We start from the raw sequence: 14709 nt of genomic DNA, 5'->3' as shown, positions 1-14709 counted from the left end.
AAAGTCTGAGGTTAGTGGTAAGGTATTTTAAAGGATGGCAAATATAACTTAGAGGTAAATAGATTTGAGTTCTGAGCAGACATTAATTATTCACATGGCTGAATGTGTTAGGGTTTGGTTGTTGGTTTTTTTTCCTGTTCTAGTCCAAGAAAAAAGGTCTGAGCTTTGAGGAGAAGAGAGTTCGCATGATGGAGATCTTTTTTGAAACAGTGAGTAACTTGTAATTGTCCTGCATTTACTTGGGTGGGAAAACGGGTCCTAAAAGGAGCTTAACTGTAGATGTAGATGAACTCTGTATATCCCACTGTGCTTTTCACTGATGCCCTGTGTCATCAATGTATAAATTACAGGGACAGAGCTTGATTCATATAGCTTCTGATCATGTGGCTCATCCCCAGGTGGAGCCAAGGCATGAAGATGCACAGGTGGTGTTAAATGCTTCCTGTGCTCCCTATTCATATCTTCTCATTTTGAGTCTGTTACTATAAGAGGGATAGCAAGGGATTAGGAAGTATGCCACTGTGATTTATGGTAGGAGGAAGAAATCCAAGCGTTTAGAAAAGATGAGAGCAGACCTGGAAGAGGTCACTGGGGAGAAGAAACCTGGAAATGCAAAAGCAGAGCTATGATTACATTGGTGACATATGTAATTCACTATGTTTCACCTATTAAAAATTTATTGTGACATTTGAGTACTTGAGCAACGTGGTGCATCTGGTGCTGACAATCTAACCTGAGCTCTGTCTGCCCTAAGGGGTTTACTGACTAACTTGAGGCAAAATATGGTGACTTTAGACCGCCAAAGAAAAGAACAGGGCTTGTTACAATAATAGCCTTTTTAAAAATTTTATTTAATTCTGAGAATGTTCTAATTTTATTGAGGGCTATGCAGCCTGTTTCCCTAGCAAAACATAAACATGCAATGTATTTCCTACTTGCTTTTGTTGCCATTGATTTAGTGTAAAAACCACCCAGGCTTAGATGATGCTGTCATTTGGAACTAAAATGTCTTTTATGTTTTGCACAGAAAGATGTGTTCCAGTTGAAGGATATAGAGAAGATTGCTCCAAAAGAAAAAGGGATTAGTAAGTGTTTACTAAAGTTATTTTTCTTGAGCCCTTGGCCAAAATGGGAGATTGTTAAAATGTCACAGCTAACTCCAAGTTAACTACTAAAACGTGGGATGGGGTTTTTCCTAGGCTCTGAGATGCCTGACTTGCAGTGACTTTCAGTCTATGAAATTGTTACGTGCACTCAGGTAGTAAACAGTGTCTGTAATGTCGCAGGTATCTTAAAATGCTAGTCCAGATGTACACAATGTTCTATTGAGCTTTTCCCCCCCAAAAAATGGCTAGACAGCTGTAAGTGGAAGGGGTTTGTCTTTTCAATGAAAGCCTTCCTGATAAGATCCATTGGTTTGGCATCAGGTTCAAGAGGATTCATCTTATGGTGTTGAGTTGTTTTACATGTTCCCCATTCTGCTTCCTTCTATGCCCATTGATAAAAGGGGGGTGAAGCATAATAGTGTAGTTGCCACTGTCCTTGACTAGCATATCTTTGTGGCACTGCAAGAGTAAATGAACTTGTTGAAAGAACTGCAAACATATATGAGTATTGCAAAGCAGTGTTTTTCAGTTATGTCAGCAGCTAATAGAAGCACTCATAGGCTTCTGAAGAGGTGTGGTGCTGTCTTGATTGGTTTGTCAATGCATATGTTTAATTTTAATTTGCAGGAAAAGGATGCAAAACAGTAACTACAAGCAATGGAATTTCATATTTAAAAATCTGGAGTGTAGAGTTTCTAAAATCATCTACACCTTTGAATAGTCCAAATTCATCCTGCCTCTGCACATGAAGGCATTTAGCCACACAACCCAAGCCCCAGTTACTCTGAAGAGAAAAATGTCTAGCCTGTGGAAACACTCCCATACAGACATCCAGCCTAAAGCTTCCAAAAGACTGAATGTTCCTGATCTGGGATCTCCTTTAGACTTGAAATTGAGAGTCAGACACTGAAAACTATAAATTAGCTCACAAGTCTTTATATCTGCAACACTTGAGGATAATAATAACCACTTTGCTTTGTTGAAGAGGTACTATTTTTGAAATGGTGAATTATACCACACATTTACTAGAAAATGAAGAATTATGTTCAGAAATGTTTTGGATCCTTCTGACGGCAGATGACTTTCTGTATTGGAACTGAATATAATTAAAAGTAAAATCTGCCCCTCCTGAGTCTGTAGACAGATGGCTATAGTGCCTCTGCTGCTGTTAAATGCTTTGTTAAGCATTACAAAGTGAAATGTAATTACAATCAAGAAATTATCAAGAAATTATAAGTTATCCATGTTAGAATTAAGATGGCAAGACTTCTCAAGTACCCTCTCGTGAGTTTGTTATGGTATTGTACTGTAATATGTACATATGTTTTATGATACTCATGATCAGTGTTTTACAAACATCTGGTAGCAGACTGTACAGAATAGCAGCCTCTATGTATAAACTGCTGATTTCAAAGAGATTCATTCCTTCAAGTGAAGCATCAGGCATGGTGTCCTCTTGAAATCTTCCAGCTAGCTGACATTATAGTAAAATATTCATACAGATGACTGTAGATGATGGCTTATGGTATTCATAATTCTCCATAGTTTAGATGCTTTGCCATTCTAATTTGATATTTTTGCTTTTATTAGCCTCGATGTCAGTGAAAGAGATTCTGCAAAGCTTAGTTGATGATGGCATGGTGGACACTGATAGAATTGGAACGTCCAATTATTTCTGGGCTTTTCCAAGTAAAGCTCTTCATGCCAGGAAGCGTAAATTGGAAGAATTGGAGTCCCAGGTAAATCTGTTTTAAGGAAAGTACTTATTTACCTGAATGGGTTTGCTTTTTTTCTTACATCCCCTTGTCACGCTTGTTCATATTGCGCGCTCTCACGTGTGCGTACACACACACAGATTTTACTACAGGAAACATCTGGCACGCATGGTACGACATTCTCATTGTCTTGTTATCATGTCAGAAAAATTTTGGAGGTTGTTCTTGTTGGAGCTTGAGAAGACTTTTTGTCTACTTGCTGGTGAAAGCAGGTTATTCATGATGCAAAATATCATTTAAGGACTTCCTCTAAATATTTAGGTAGCATATGCTTTTATGTGTCTTTTATATAATGTAGGCCATCATGTTGTCATGATCTAAAAGCCATGAGAGGACTGAAATGCATAACCCAAGTAAATGTGGCAATGATTTCTACTTATGGCCATTGTGCTTTCCTCTTTGCTTTTATTGGTAGCTTAATTTGGGAGCACTTGTGTAATCCCAATATTGCATTTTTATTAAGAGAGAAGAGCAAATTGGTCATGATCTTCTGCAGAAGAGCAAGGCATCTTTTGTTGCAACATTGCTGTTCTATTGATCAGGTTCTTTCCTACATTTTGGGAACTGTCTTTCTTGCTTCTTCTAATTGGAGTGGGAAAGCATCTATTCATCAGTTCATTTGCAACTAGAGTACATGATAACAAGATCAATAAACTAGCTTTATGGTCTTATTGCCCCACAACACTGCCAACTTTTCCCATGCTTATTTAGCATTATGTCCCTTCATTAAAGAATCATTTGAATTAACACAAAATTATTGGTAGCATCTCAACATCTTTACAGACATTGTTTTCTTCAGGCATAGCTCTGGTATCGTCATTGCCATTCTATGCAGAGTGTTGTCAACTTCAGCTACTTCTTTAAAGCTCCAAATTAATTGTATAAAACCACACTTTTTTCCAGCTTGAAATGAAAAAGCAGTTTGTGAATCTGAAGACTGTTCACCAAAGCAGATAAAATAGCCTGATTAATGAAGTTGAAATCTCTTGTTTATGTATAGAGTGTAGTGTGACCATCTGAGAGGTAACCTTGTCATTGCTTGTAAATCTCAGTCATTACTAAACTGAAAGAGTCCAGTCCACTGTTCTGTTTTAACCAACATAAGATCATTTCCCTTTGCCCTAAACATTTTAATTACTGGCCCGGGTGCTCTGGATGGCTATCTGAAGGTATTTTGTGTGTCTGTTTGCCTGGATCTGGCAGAAGGAGGAGACTACTGGTATTCTGTCGCATGCCAGATTCATTTGCTTCAGTTTTCAAGATCAAGAGTAAGACTTGCTAGAACTTTCACTTCCTTTCTCCTTATTCACTAATTCATGTCATTTTTATGAGCTAGTGATACGTTCAAGGGTTTGCGGCAGTAAGGAGAAAGCACTGCAGTCCTCCCCATCATTAACTGGAACTGTGTATTGACAACCTTTTAGGCAGGTGCTTTGGATGAGCTGGAAAGTGCCTTTTGAGATAGCTATTGTGGTACTGTATGGGTCATCAAAATTACTGACTCTTTAATTTTGGGTTCTGCCACTGTCTTCCTCTATGTTTTGAGTAACTTTCTCAGCATCTCAGGTGACCTATTAGTATCACAGATATAAACTGTACCTTCTGTGTACTGAGACTTGGTTAATATTAAGTTGTCCCACTGACAGTTTTGCTTGCTCTTTTACTGCCTTTGTTTTCAGAACTTGAATGAGTCCAGATGTTAAAAACTTCCTTGATTTAGCTGGATACACTTGTACTATTTTCAGGCATGAACTTAGTCTGGCGTGACTGGACTTAAATTAATTTTTATTGACTGGTAGTAACAATGCACTGATTCCTACTCCAGTGAAGTTTCATTTGTCTGATATAGGATATCAGTTTAACTCTACACTGACTTGGAACTGAGTTTCCTAGGAAAGTTACTCAGCTTATTAGTATATTCACACAAGTTTTAGACCAGGCTACTTACTCTGCCACAACAGAAATGCCAAATGAGCCATTGAATAAATACATGCCAAAACTCCTGCTCTGTTCATCAAACACCCTGATGCCACTGTCTTGTTGAATGCAAATAATCTGCTCTTGGATACTTTCTGGTTTTGCTCATGTTCGATATTATAGCCAAGTAGTTGACTGAAGGAGTTGATATTTATTGTCTTTGCCCTTGGGCCCAGTCCCATCATGAATTTTAAAGATAATTGATCAAGCAGGTCTTTGGCATACCTTGATGAATATCTTCTTGGAATGTGTTGCAGAATCTGCCTAATGTGCTCCACCATAAGTATCCAGGGGTTATCTACAAACATATGCTTTAAATGTACCGTTACATTATTAAACATAAAACCATCTATTACTATGGAATTATAATAGGTATGTAGTCATTGTATTGTTTTATGGTTATTTCTGTGTAGGAGATAAACTATGCTGATATAAACAGTTTTGCAATATAAAACTGTTCCAGTTGAGAGAGTTTTGTTACCAGACCCTTATTTGCAAACCAAGTCCTGCTCCTAACATATGGGCTTATTGATACAAGAGCTCTCTTTAGACCATGTTATGAGTCCTAAAAAATACTTATATTCATTACCTTGCTTTTCTGATGAGAATGGAAGTATTTCAGCATTTCAGGGAAAAAACATTTTCACTAGCTGAAAATAGCTTCTCTGTTGACACAGTGGAAAGGTGGCATTTTCAATGAATAGCACTCTGAACGTTTTTATAAGATGATAACAGATTCTGTCTGTGAGTTCAAATTAGCTATTTTAGTGTTTGTATTCTTCTTGATGTGAACACATACAGATTTTCTTAAGGGTTTCTAAATCCAGTCACCGAGTATCACAAAACTTCTTGTTAGAACAAGCAAAGCAGAGGAAAAAAGTAAGCTATTGTACCATTTCTGTTGCATGTTGCTTGTCTTTGATCATACCGGTATACAGCTTGCGGCATTCTGAGAGACGTTTTTTCTTCCTGTGTCTTGTCCAGATCACTTGTTAGCTATATGAGTTGGTGTCTTTCTTCAGCCGTTAAAAGCTGGAATCAAGCCACCTTACTTAAAGCACAAGTTTAAAAATCTAGCAGTTCAGTTCATACTGGAATTAAGGTTTTTTTACCAGGAGGCAATATCTTTATTTGCTTGAGGGCATGGGTAAGTAGTGAAGGGAAAGGGGTGACCCCCAATGCTGAACTGAGACATTTGAAAATAATGTGGAGGAACAGAACAAGCTTCTCCATGATGCAAATTCTCGTATTAATTCATAGCGCTGAGGCTTGTATTTGGCAGGTTGGGCCTGCTACAGGACCTTTTGCCTGCATACGTTGGTACTTCATAATGTTTTAGCCAAGCTGCTTGTAACTCTGCATCTTTACAGAGCTTGTGTTCCTGGGGAGGCTGGTTTAAGAACTATTCTTGAAACATTTGTTTCAGATGTTTTAGGAATTATTGAGCACCACCCCAATTTAGAGACTCAGTAGCAAAGAAGTCTGACTCAGTATTCACAATGAAGAGCAAGCCAGTTTGGGCTGGATATTTAAAGTTACACTTCACAGTGGTTGTGTATACCTTAGATTTTTTTTCAGGAAGGATTTATTACATCATCACTGTGATCACCTTGTGCAGAGATATGGCAATTAAAAATAATGCTTGTTTGACACAGCTTCCCTCCCCACCCGCATCTTTCAACTTGCTTTTGTGGGGCCAGGTGTTTGGAGAGGGGCACTAACCCCTGAACTGACGTATACAGCAAATCTTGTGCTGATCTGATTAGGATTAGGACCTTGGTGCTGCTCTCTAACCCACGGTTACTGTTTGGACTTCTTCCTGTTTTTCTTAAAAGCAAGGACAGTGAATAACTTTAGTTTGTGTAGCATCTGCTGCAATTTTTTTCTCCAATAGCTCACAGAGTAAGAATTGCTAAGTAGGTCCCTATGGATTTTGTATTGATTTGTTTTGCAGTGGCATGGCTGCTTTTGAGGGTTTATGCCTTCTGCCAGGTGCTTGTTCTTCATCTCTTTGTTATGCTTATACAGCTGTGAATTGGACCACTGAAACAGTAAAAGATGTTGGAAGTTGCATTTTGGTTAGATGGGTTTATAGTTGCATCAGTACAGCTATGAGATGGTGAAACTAGAGCAAGGGTGTAGATTGAGAAATACTGTTTTAATGAGGTTTATAAGTGGAGAAATTTTTAATGGCACTTCACCTTTGTTGCAAGAACTACAGAAGCTTTACTGAGAGGGTGTTTGCTTTTTTGTTTCCTTCCATAAAAAAAGGTGAAAGGATGTGGTTTTATTCTTTATCAATATTTCCCTGGCAGTCAGGTTCTAAAGTTTTGTATTACCTATGATCAGTTATATTTTGACAAAATGAGATATTTATTCTTGGCATAACAATACTGGAAGCTTAGGGGTTTTATTAAACTAACAAAGAATTTGACCTATGCGGTGTAAGCTGAGAGATCATAATTTATTGATCATTCTGCTGCCTTTTATTGATTTCATAGCAAACATAAAATGAGGAGACTGGAGATGAGCAACTAGTGTGTTAATCACAGTCACCTTCGATCTCAGGCAAGAGCTGCTACTATGTTTCATACAATTAGCCCCCTTGCATGTTTGGTTTTTGTATTGTTCTGATGTACCTGTTGCTACAGAAGGGATATGAATATGAAGGATATGTTACCTGCTGAAGAGAAGAAGGCACATATGCATCCAAAACCTTGACAACATTTTTATCAGGTAGGAAATGGTGTATCAGTGAGTAAGGAAAAGAGAAACCTTTCTGATGTAACCTTCGTATAAACTGATTCAGCTTAGATTTTCTTTCATTTTTTCAGCAACATCTTTGGTAAAACAGTTGCAACTGTGCTATCTGCTTTAGATAAGGTGAATTAATGCTTGTTTGGATTTTGCTTTATAGTGGCTTGAATTAAGTATTAATTAAAGTAACTAGTAACAGTGAGACCTTTTTCACCCAAGGGCTGATGACTCTGCAAACCACAACCCTCAGAAGCCATAAGAAGTGTCCCATCTCTCCAGCACATTGTCTGCCTTAGCCAGTGTGACTGGGGGGATCTCAGCTGGAGTTGCACAGGGCAGGTTTAGTACTGACACTACAGGGCTTAAGGGAGGCAGAAGTAACTTCAGTGATCCTTGGTGACATCGAAGAGTGTCTGGCCTTCATTATGACAGGGATATATGCTCAAACCAGAAGGTCACAGAGGATTGCCACAGCAATAGTACATAATGTACTATTTTTAACAGATAGGGAACTGAAATACCAAGTTCTTCAAAGATTTTGCAGTTGTTAGTCTAACTATTGACAGTACTGTGAGCACTGTAATTCAGTAGCTTGGGGAAACAACCAGTTTACTTCCTTTCCCCAGTCTGGTTTTGTGATAGTTCCATTTCACTGTTCAGTTCAAAACTGTTCATTTCACCATTTTACTGTTAATTGTCACACTTACCTTATTTCTCATGCTGTTGCTTTCTTGTGGGTTATTCTTTTGTATTCTTAGGCTTTGCAAGGGAAAGTTTAATGGCAAACAGTATTATAGCTGCTGTTCCTTCTAAGACCAAGAGCCTGATGGTGTCACCTTGTACTGCAGCAAAGATTCAACAGAATCTTTTCAGAGCAGGATACAGGGTGGACTTTTTATGCTGTTCCCTGTGCTCGCCTCAAGATACACATGAGCAACAGAGAGTTGGGGAGAATTTCTGGCAATTTTTTTTTTTTTTAATCCCAGTAAGCATTGCATTGGGCCAGTGTTAGTTAAGATGGCAGGTATTAGTTTATGTTTCATTCCTTAAATCCCTGCCCTAGTGGGGTTGGTAAGAGGAGAGATTTTCACTTCCCATGACTCATCTATTGAGCCAGGGGAAGAATTTAGAAGTCAGTACATACTAACTCTCCTTTGGCAGCTATTAAAAACAAACAAACAAACAAAAAACAACAAAAAAACCCCCAACCACCAAACCAAAACCCCAGGAATGAACTTGTCGTAATAGTGACTTCACATCACTATGTGACAGAGCACTGAAATATGAAAAGAGAAAGGATTTATTTTATTTAAAAAAAATTAAAAGTCTCAGGGAATGCTATATTAGGAAATGCTTTTGTTAGGAATGCACATGGTTTGAAAATAGTTAATGGAAAAAAATAATCATATTGGTGAGTAATCTGGCTTGAAGCCTCCTGGAGATGTTTGACAACATAACTAAAAGGAGCAAACCTTATTTGTTCAGAATGCACACAGAAAATTTTGAGTTTTAACCATCAGAAGGTTCTTTCAAGATGCAGCTTGATTTATTTCTGTCCCTTTAGACGGATATATTTTTCCTCCTCAAATACTGTGACTGGATTACTGCATGGAAAGTTGCTGAATAGAGATTGCTTCAGACCACTGACTGAAGCATAAGAAACTTCTGCTGTCCATAGCATTTCAGTCTGAGCAGCCTTCTCCTTGATCCAATTGACTCAACTGTCAGTGTATTTCCACACAGTTTGGGAGATTGATTCTCGACTACAAGTAGGTGTAAGTGCTCAGAGGTGGCTGGCTTAAAGTAATCAATCCTGAATTGAGTTACAAATCCATGGAGATGACAGATGTTCAGTGAGGGGTAAGAGGACTGATGGTGTTTGGAGTTGAGTGACATCACTGAAGATGACAGACAAGATGTGTACCCTGGCTGGCACTTGCAATCAGCCAAGGAGTGCCTGTGAGACCTAGTGCTGTTGAAGCAAGCTTTTTTGCATTGCTTTGTAGAAGTGTCCTCAGTAGATGGTGTATCAGCCTTTAAAAGAGCTCCTTACGCACCTCAGATCTGTATTTCAAATTTCAGCCTCTGTCGATGGTTTTGAATACAGGGTCTCACTGGATTTTCTCCTTGTGGCCATGATGGGCTACCCCTAGAGGTACATGTGCAACACCTTTGGAATCCATGGCCTAATGCTTTTGATGGAAGAGTTTATTTTTTGGCTGCAAGACTTTCACATTACGATCAATTGAATAGCTGTAGTAATTCAGTATTCAGTATGTTTTTAAAAATACTTTTTTCATTTATCGAACATAAAGGACTTGCAGGCATAAAGTGCCTTAAGGTTTATCATGATCTTAAGCTTTGCTGAAAAACCTTTTAGAAAAGCTTAGAGCTATCTTTTTAGTACGAATTTTATGAATGTTAGGGAATAGATAGCATAGTTAAAGAACTGTCCTCTAAGGTCAGAGAAGTAAATCAGTACTTTTGTGACTTGTGTTAGGAATTATTTATTTAGACATTTTTCTCTAATATGTATGCTCACAATTTAATTTTACTAGGTTGCAGAAAATGTAATAAATTGTCCTTTTCCAGGAAAAATAAAAGTCTAATTGCTGTAGAGTTCTCTCTTTTAAAGCTCATTAAAATACATAGGCAGGATCCCAATATGTTGACTAAGCAGTTACGGCAGTCTTCCCATATCTGTGCTGGGCCTCCCTTTTTCCCTTTATTTATTTATTTGTTCTTCCCTGTCTTGGCCTGGCCATTTTGATAATCTGCAGCCCCAGTCTGCTGGGTGATTCCATTCCCTTCTGGCTCACTTTTTTTTTTCCTCTTTTGTGTAGTAATGACTCTCCCAGCAGAGGTAATTAGTGACCCCTCCCTATTTTCAGCCTGCAGGCTTTCACTGACCTGTACCTTTTCTTTGAAATAAAGGACTAGACTCATAAAGAAATGGCCAACTGTGAGGCTGGTATGGTATAAGTAGCTAACTTCATACCAGCCAGTGGGAGCTGTAGCAGTAAGAAGTATCCTAAAAGCAAGAGGCTGAGAATTTGCATTATTTAAACATTGAGAATTTGTTGATTATATCTATGCTCATTTGTTTGTTGATGCTGGATCAGTCTCCTGGAATATGCTAAAAAAGTTTTATTTGAAGCAGTCCAGGGCTTTTGTTACCTCGTTGCATCTTGCATTTGAAAAATGTTGATGTCTTGAAATGGTTCTGAATTTAGTAAGTCCTAAAATGTCCAGCAGAGAATACTATTCTAATGCTGTAACTTATTAGAGCCTTCTGGAATTATGTTTAATGGCATGCTACAAAGCCCTGGAGGGTATGCTTAGTTACTGCTGTCACGGCAGACTTCTAAAAATATGGTGCTCTGGAGGCTTCTGTTAGAATTAAGCAACCTCATAATTTGGTGTTCATTAGCTGAATTTCATGCTTTTCCTTTTACTAGCTGTTAATATGTAACTAGATTGATGGCAACTGTGAAGCGTAGGTTTTCCTTTCCTGCCCTCTTGATGAGCATAAGCTAAAATTGGCATGATTTAAGAGCAGGTTTGGTTTGTTTGTTTTTTTAAAAAATCTGGCTCTGTAGTAACTGTAAAGGTTATAAAGTAGGTTTGAAGGAAGAATCCTACTATATTAAAGAGGATATATTGTTACTGTGCCCCAGTAGCATATATTATATATTCATTCTGATATAATGCAGGAAAAAATACTAGCTTTTTCTAACAGTGTTTTCTGTGAAACTGTGTATTTTTTAGGGAATACCATCACATGGTTTACCTTTCCTTTTTGAAGAGGCTTGCATACTGGCTGCTGGCTCCATTCCTGACATTGCAATTAAATTGCCAATCTGAAATGCAAAGAAATTGGGAATAAACATGGGGCTTTCACTCCAGAAGCCCAATCAAATCTGGCACAGATGCAGCCCTATGCCCTGCACATCTCCCCATGCCCCCATGGCAGGTCTGAGTGACAGTTCAGCATCAGCAGAAACCCAGCACCCTGAGAATAATTTAAAGGCTTAGATGTTCTGCACTGTCTGGCAAACCCATAAGTTTCCTCTGCTGTAGGGCCAGGACCTTCTAGCCTGGGTATAGCACAGAGGTAGTACTACTTTCAAAGCTGGATTTGATGGAGACAGTGAGTTGTAATCTGATTTAATTTGAACTTTGACTTTCACCTTAAAATCTTGTTGCTCAATTAATATAGCATATTTTGTTTTAGAAAATTAGCATGCATGCAGAAATAAAATACTGGCATGCAATTATATGTGTCTCACTTCGTAGCATTTTCCTCTTCTGAAAGGAATGAAATAAAAAAAAAATTAAAAAAAACAGAGTATAAAACCAAAATGTGTGAAGTTAGTTTGAAGCAGGGAGACTTTAGAGGAAAGGTCTTTGTCGTCACAGTCAAACAGCTCATTGTTGTTGAATACATGGTAGTTCTGTCAAGGACTATTCTTTGTATCAGGAATTTGAGATGACTCGGTTATCTGTCTGAGTAGTACTTAAAAATGATTAAATTGGCATAAAGAGTGAATATGTAAGAGTGCTGTCAAAACTCTGAAATTTGATAGGTGTATTTCGCTGAGGTTTATTATTTTACCGATAATATCTTGGTGTAGAATTTGGGCTTTTTTTAAAATCTGTGGAATAAAGTTTTGATTTGTTTATTGTAGTCTTTAGGCAGGACTTGAGCTCAGGGAATATCAGATGAATGTTGTATTTTAACTTGGGACTGTCTGTGCTTAGTCTCTGAAGGCATTATCAGTGTATGGCCCAACTGGTTAGGATAGCAATCTTTAAAAACCCTTTAGGGAAAAATTAGAACTTTTTTTCTTTCTCTCCCTTTCTTTCCAAGCGAAAATATTTTTCAATGTTCTTTCTGTCTTGAACAGACCTGTTAACTATTGTCTTGGACTTTGTAGGTTTAGCAAATACAGTAATATGCAGTAACAAGCATCCTTCATGTCCAGGTATTAGAATTTTCTACAGTTCGGTCAGTCATGCATATGCCTTTTGGCTCTTTCAGCTTTCCCTATTAGACTGCTTGCATTTGTCAAGCAGGGCTGAAGAATGAGGCGTTTCAGCTTTTTTTTTTTTTTTTTTTAGGCTGATTGGGCATACTTGGTATTTGTATCTGAGTAGACAGCCATCTGTCCCTCAGGTCATGCCAATTATGCCAACTCTGAAAGGAGCCAGAGAAATTCAGGTCTTTCATTCAGCCTGCACAACTGTTTCTTTCACCTTTTGTCTATTAAGGAGATTGGCCTAGAGTGATTATTTTCAGTTGCATAACTAGTACTTACCAAATGGTGTTGCAAATGAATGAAGCAAAAACAAAAGCTCACAGCAAGACATCTTCTCTAAGTAACTTTAACTTAACTATTATGGCAAATCTAAAAAGATGGAAAATAATTGAATTAAAAGCTACTTTTAATGCAGAGGGTTTTACTGTATAGTAATAATCTTCAAAATATTTGCAGCTAGCAACATAAGGTTTGTACATGGATGGGTGAAGGTTCCAATGGAGGGGGAATTCCTCATTTGTTTCTTCTGGATACCCTGCATTCTGCAGGAAGAAGGACTTATCTCATACTCAACATGACCTGAGAATAGAGCCATGCCTGATTTACCATGTGATATTTCAGTCTCGCTCTCATGAGTTAGCATGCTAAATAAGTCAGAATTATAGGCCTAAATTTGATCTTGAAACACAAAATGGATTGTGTTTGTGGGAGGGGCAAGTAAATTAGTATTACCCACATGAATACTCTAGCAAAACATACAAATACTGCTTATGAGTGCAGAAATGTAACTTCAGAATTCTTATTTTTTGAGAATCTTTGTAGTGCTTTGTCAGACAATTCTATGGAGAATCAGATATTTGTTCAGTTAGTTCCCTGAAAAAACCTTCACTTACTTAGCTTGAGAGTCTGAAACTTTATCACTGACATAAGTTACAATCCAAACCTGAAAAATATCCACTTGTTATCTCTTCAGTACTTCTTTAAAAAGACAGAACTTTCACACTGGCAGAATTAATAGCATGATATTTTGGAACAAGTATTATTCACTTAAAAGAATCAGTGTACCAGCCCTTCATTTTGAATAGCAAATATAATTTGGTTTGGGTCTCCTTTTTCTCCAGAAAATTATATTTATTCGCTACCTTCTCCCAAGTTTTTCAGCTGACTCTTTCAAAGAATGCATTAAAAATGAAGTAGTCTTTTTACAGTAAAATTTGTAGCATGCATAAAGAGAAGAAAGTTCTTGTATTGAACATTTTGCCAGTATACCTATAATGCAGTATATAAGAAAAAATATTCTTGTGTGTACAGAAATATGGTGAGCCTAGCTCTGTCTCTTCTCTTTTTCTACAGTCTGTTTCCTGTCCATCTTACGGTGTTCTCTTGTTGAAAAAAATCTTGTTGTCTATTCTTCAATTTCTGAGTTAGAAATTCTTATTCTACATTGCTTTAATCTCTACTCTTGTTCTTACTGGTATTTTTTGAACCATTGCAGTCTCCCAGTTGCTTCTCTCCTGCTCCTTCTAAGTCCCAGCAAACACAATTCCGTACTTCGTATTGCTGAAGTGATTTATAGTGACTTGGGATAAGACACTGCATGATTCTTTTCTCTTCCTTTTACAAACTTTAAAAGAAAAAAAAATCTTTTAATTGTGTTTACATAACAAGTGTATGTTTGCTGTCTGTGCTTCAATAAGAGTACATCACATCCCTGACTGAAGTCCCAGTGAACCTGGAACCTGCTCCTACTGTAGTTCAGTTCACTAGCTGGGTTATATGCAAAACTGGCATTTCATGAGTGGTACGTGGGCATCCTAAGAGCAGAGCTGAAGTAAGAATACTGCAGTTCATGGTAGTACTCTCTACTCCGCTGTGAGCATAATTAGCTAACTTAGACGTTTGCTTCTGTGCATTTCAAGGCCCTGGCAAGTATGTATGTGTGACTGTATATGTAAAAGAAGTAGTTGTATGTTTAGCTTGTTTTGTGTTAGAAAGCAATTCTGCACACTGTGTTGCCTTCCCCCCGCCCCCCTTTTAAGTTTTATTGTTTTAGTC

General features: G+C 37.8%; 1 protein-coding gene across 3 annotated transcripts in view; it reads left to right on the top strand.

The window, feature by feature from the left end:
- MND1 (meiotic nuclear divisions 1) overlaps positions 1–14709 on the top strand; it is a 41431-nt gene that overhangs the window by 1412 nt on the left and 25310 nt on the right. For all 3 annotated transcript variants that reach the window (XM_049814646.1, XM_049814647.1, XM_049814648.1), the window contains exons 2-4: positions 144–209; positions 1028–1085; positions 2697–2845. In XM_049814646.1, the coding sequence (XP_049670603.1) occupies positions 144–209; positions 1028–1085; positions 2697–2845 (273 nt within the window). The remainder of the gene's footprint in view (positions 1–143; positions 210–1027; positions 1086–2696; positions 2846–14709) is intronic.

This window comes from Accipiter gentilis, chromosome 12 (genome assembly GCF_929443795.1).
Source record: "Accipiter gentilis chromosome 12, bAccGen1.1, whole genome shotgun sequence".
Lineage (NCBI taxonomy): Eukaryota > Metazoa > Chordata > Aves > Accipitriformes > Accipitridae > Astur > Astur gentilis.
Note: the sequence above shows the minus strand (reverse complement) of the source record. Positions and strands in the feature narration are given on the sequence as shown.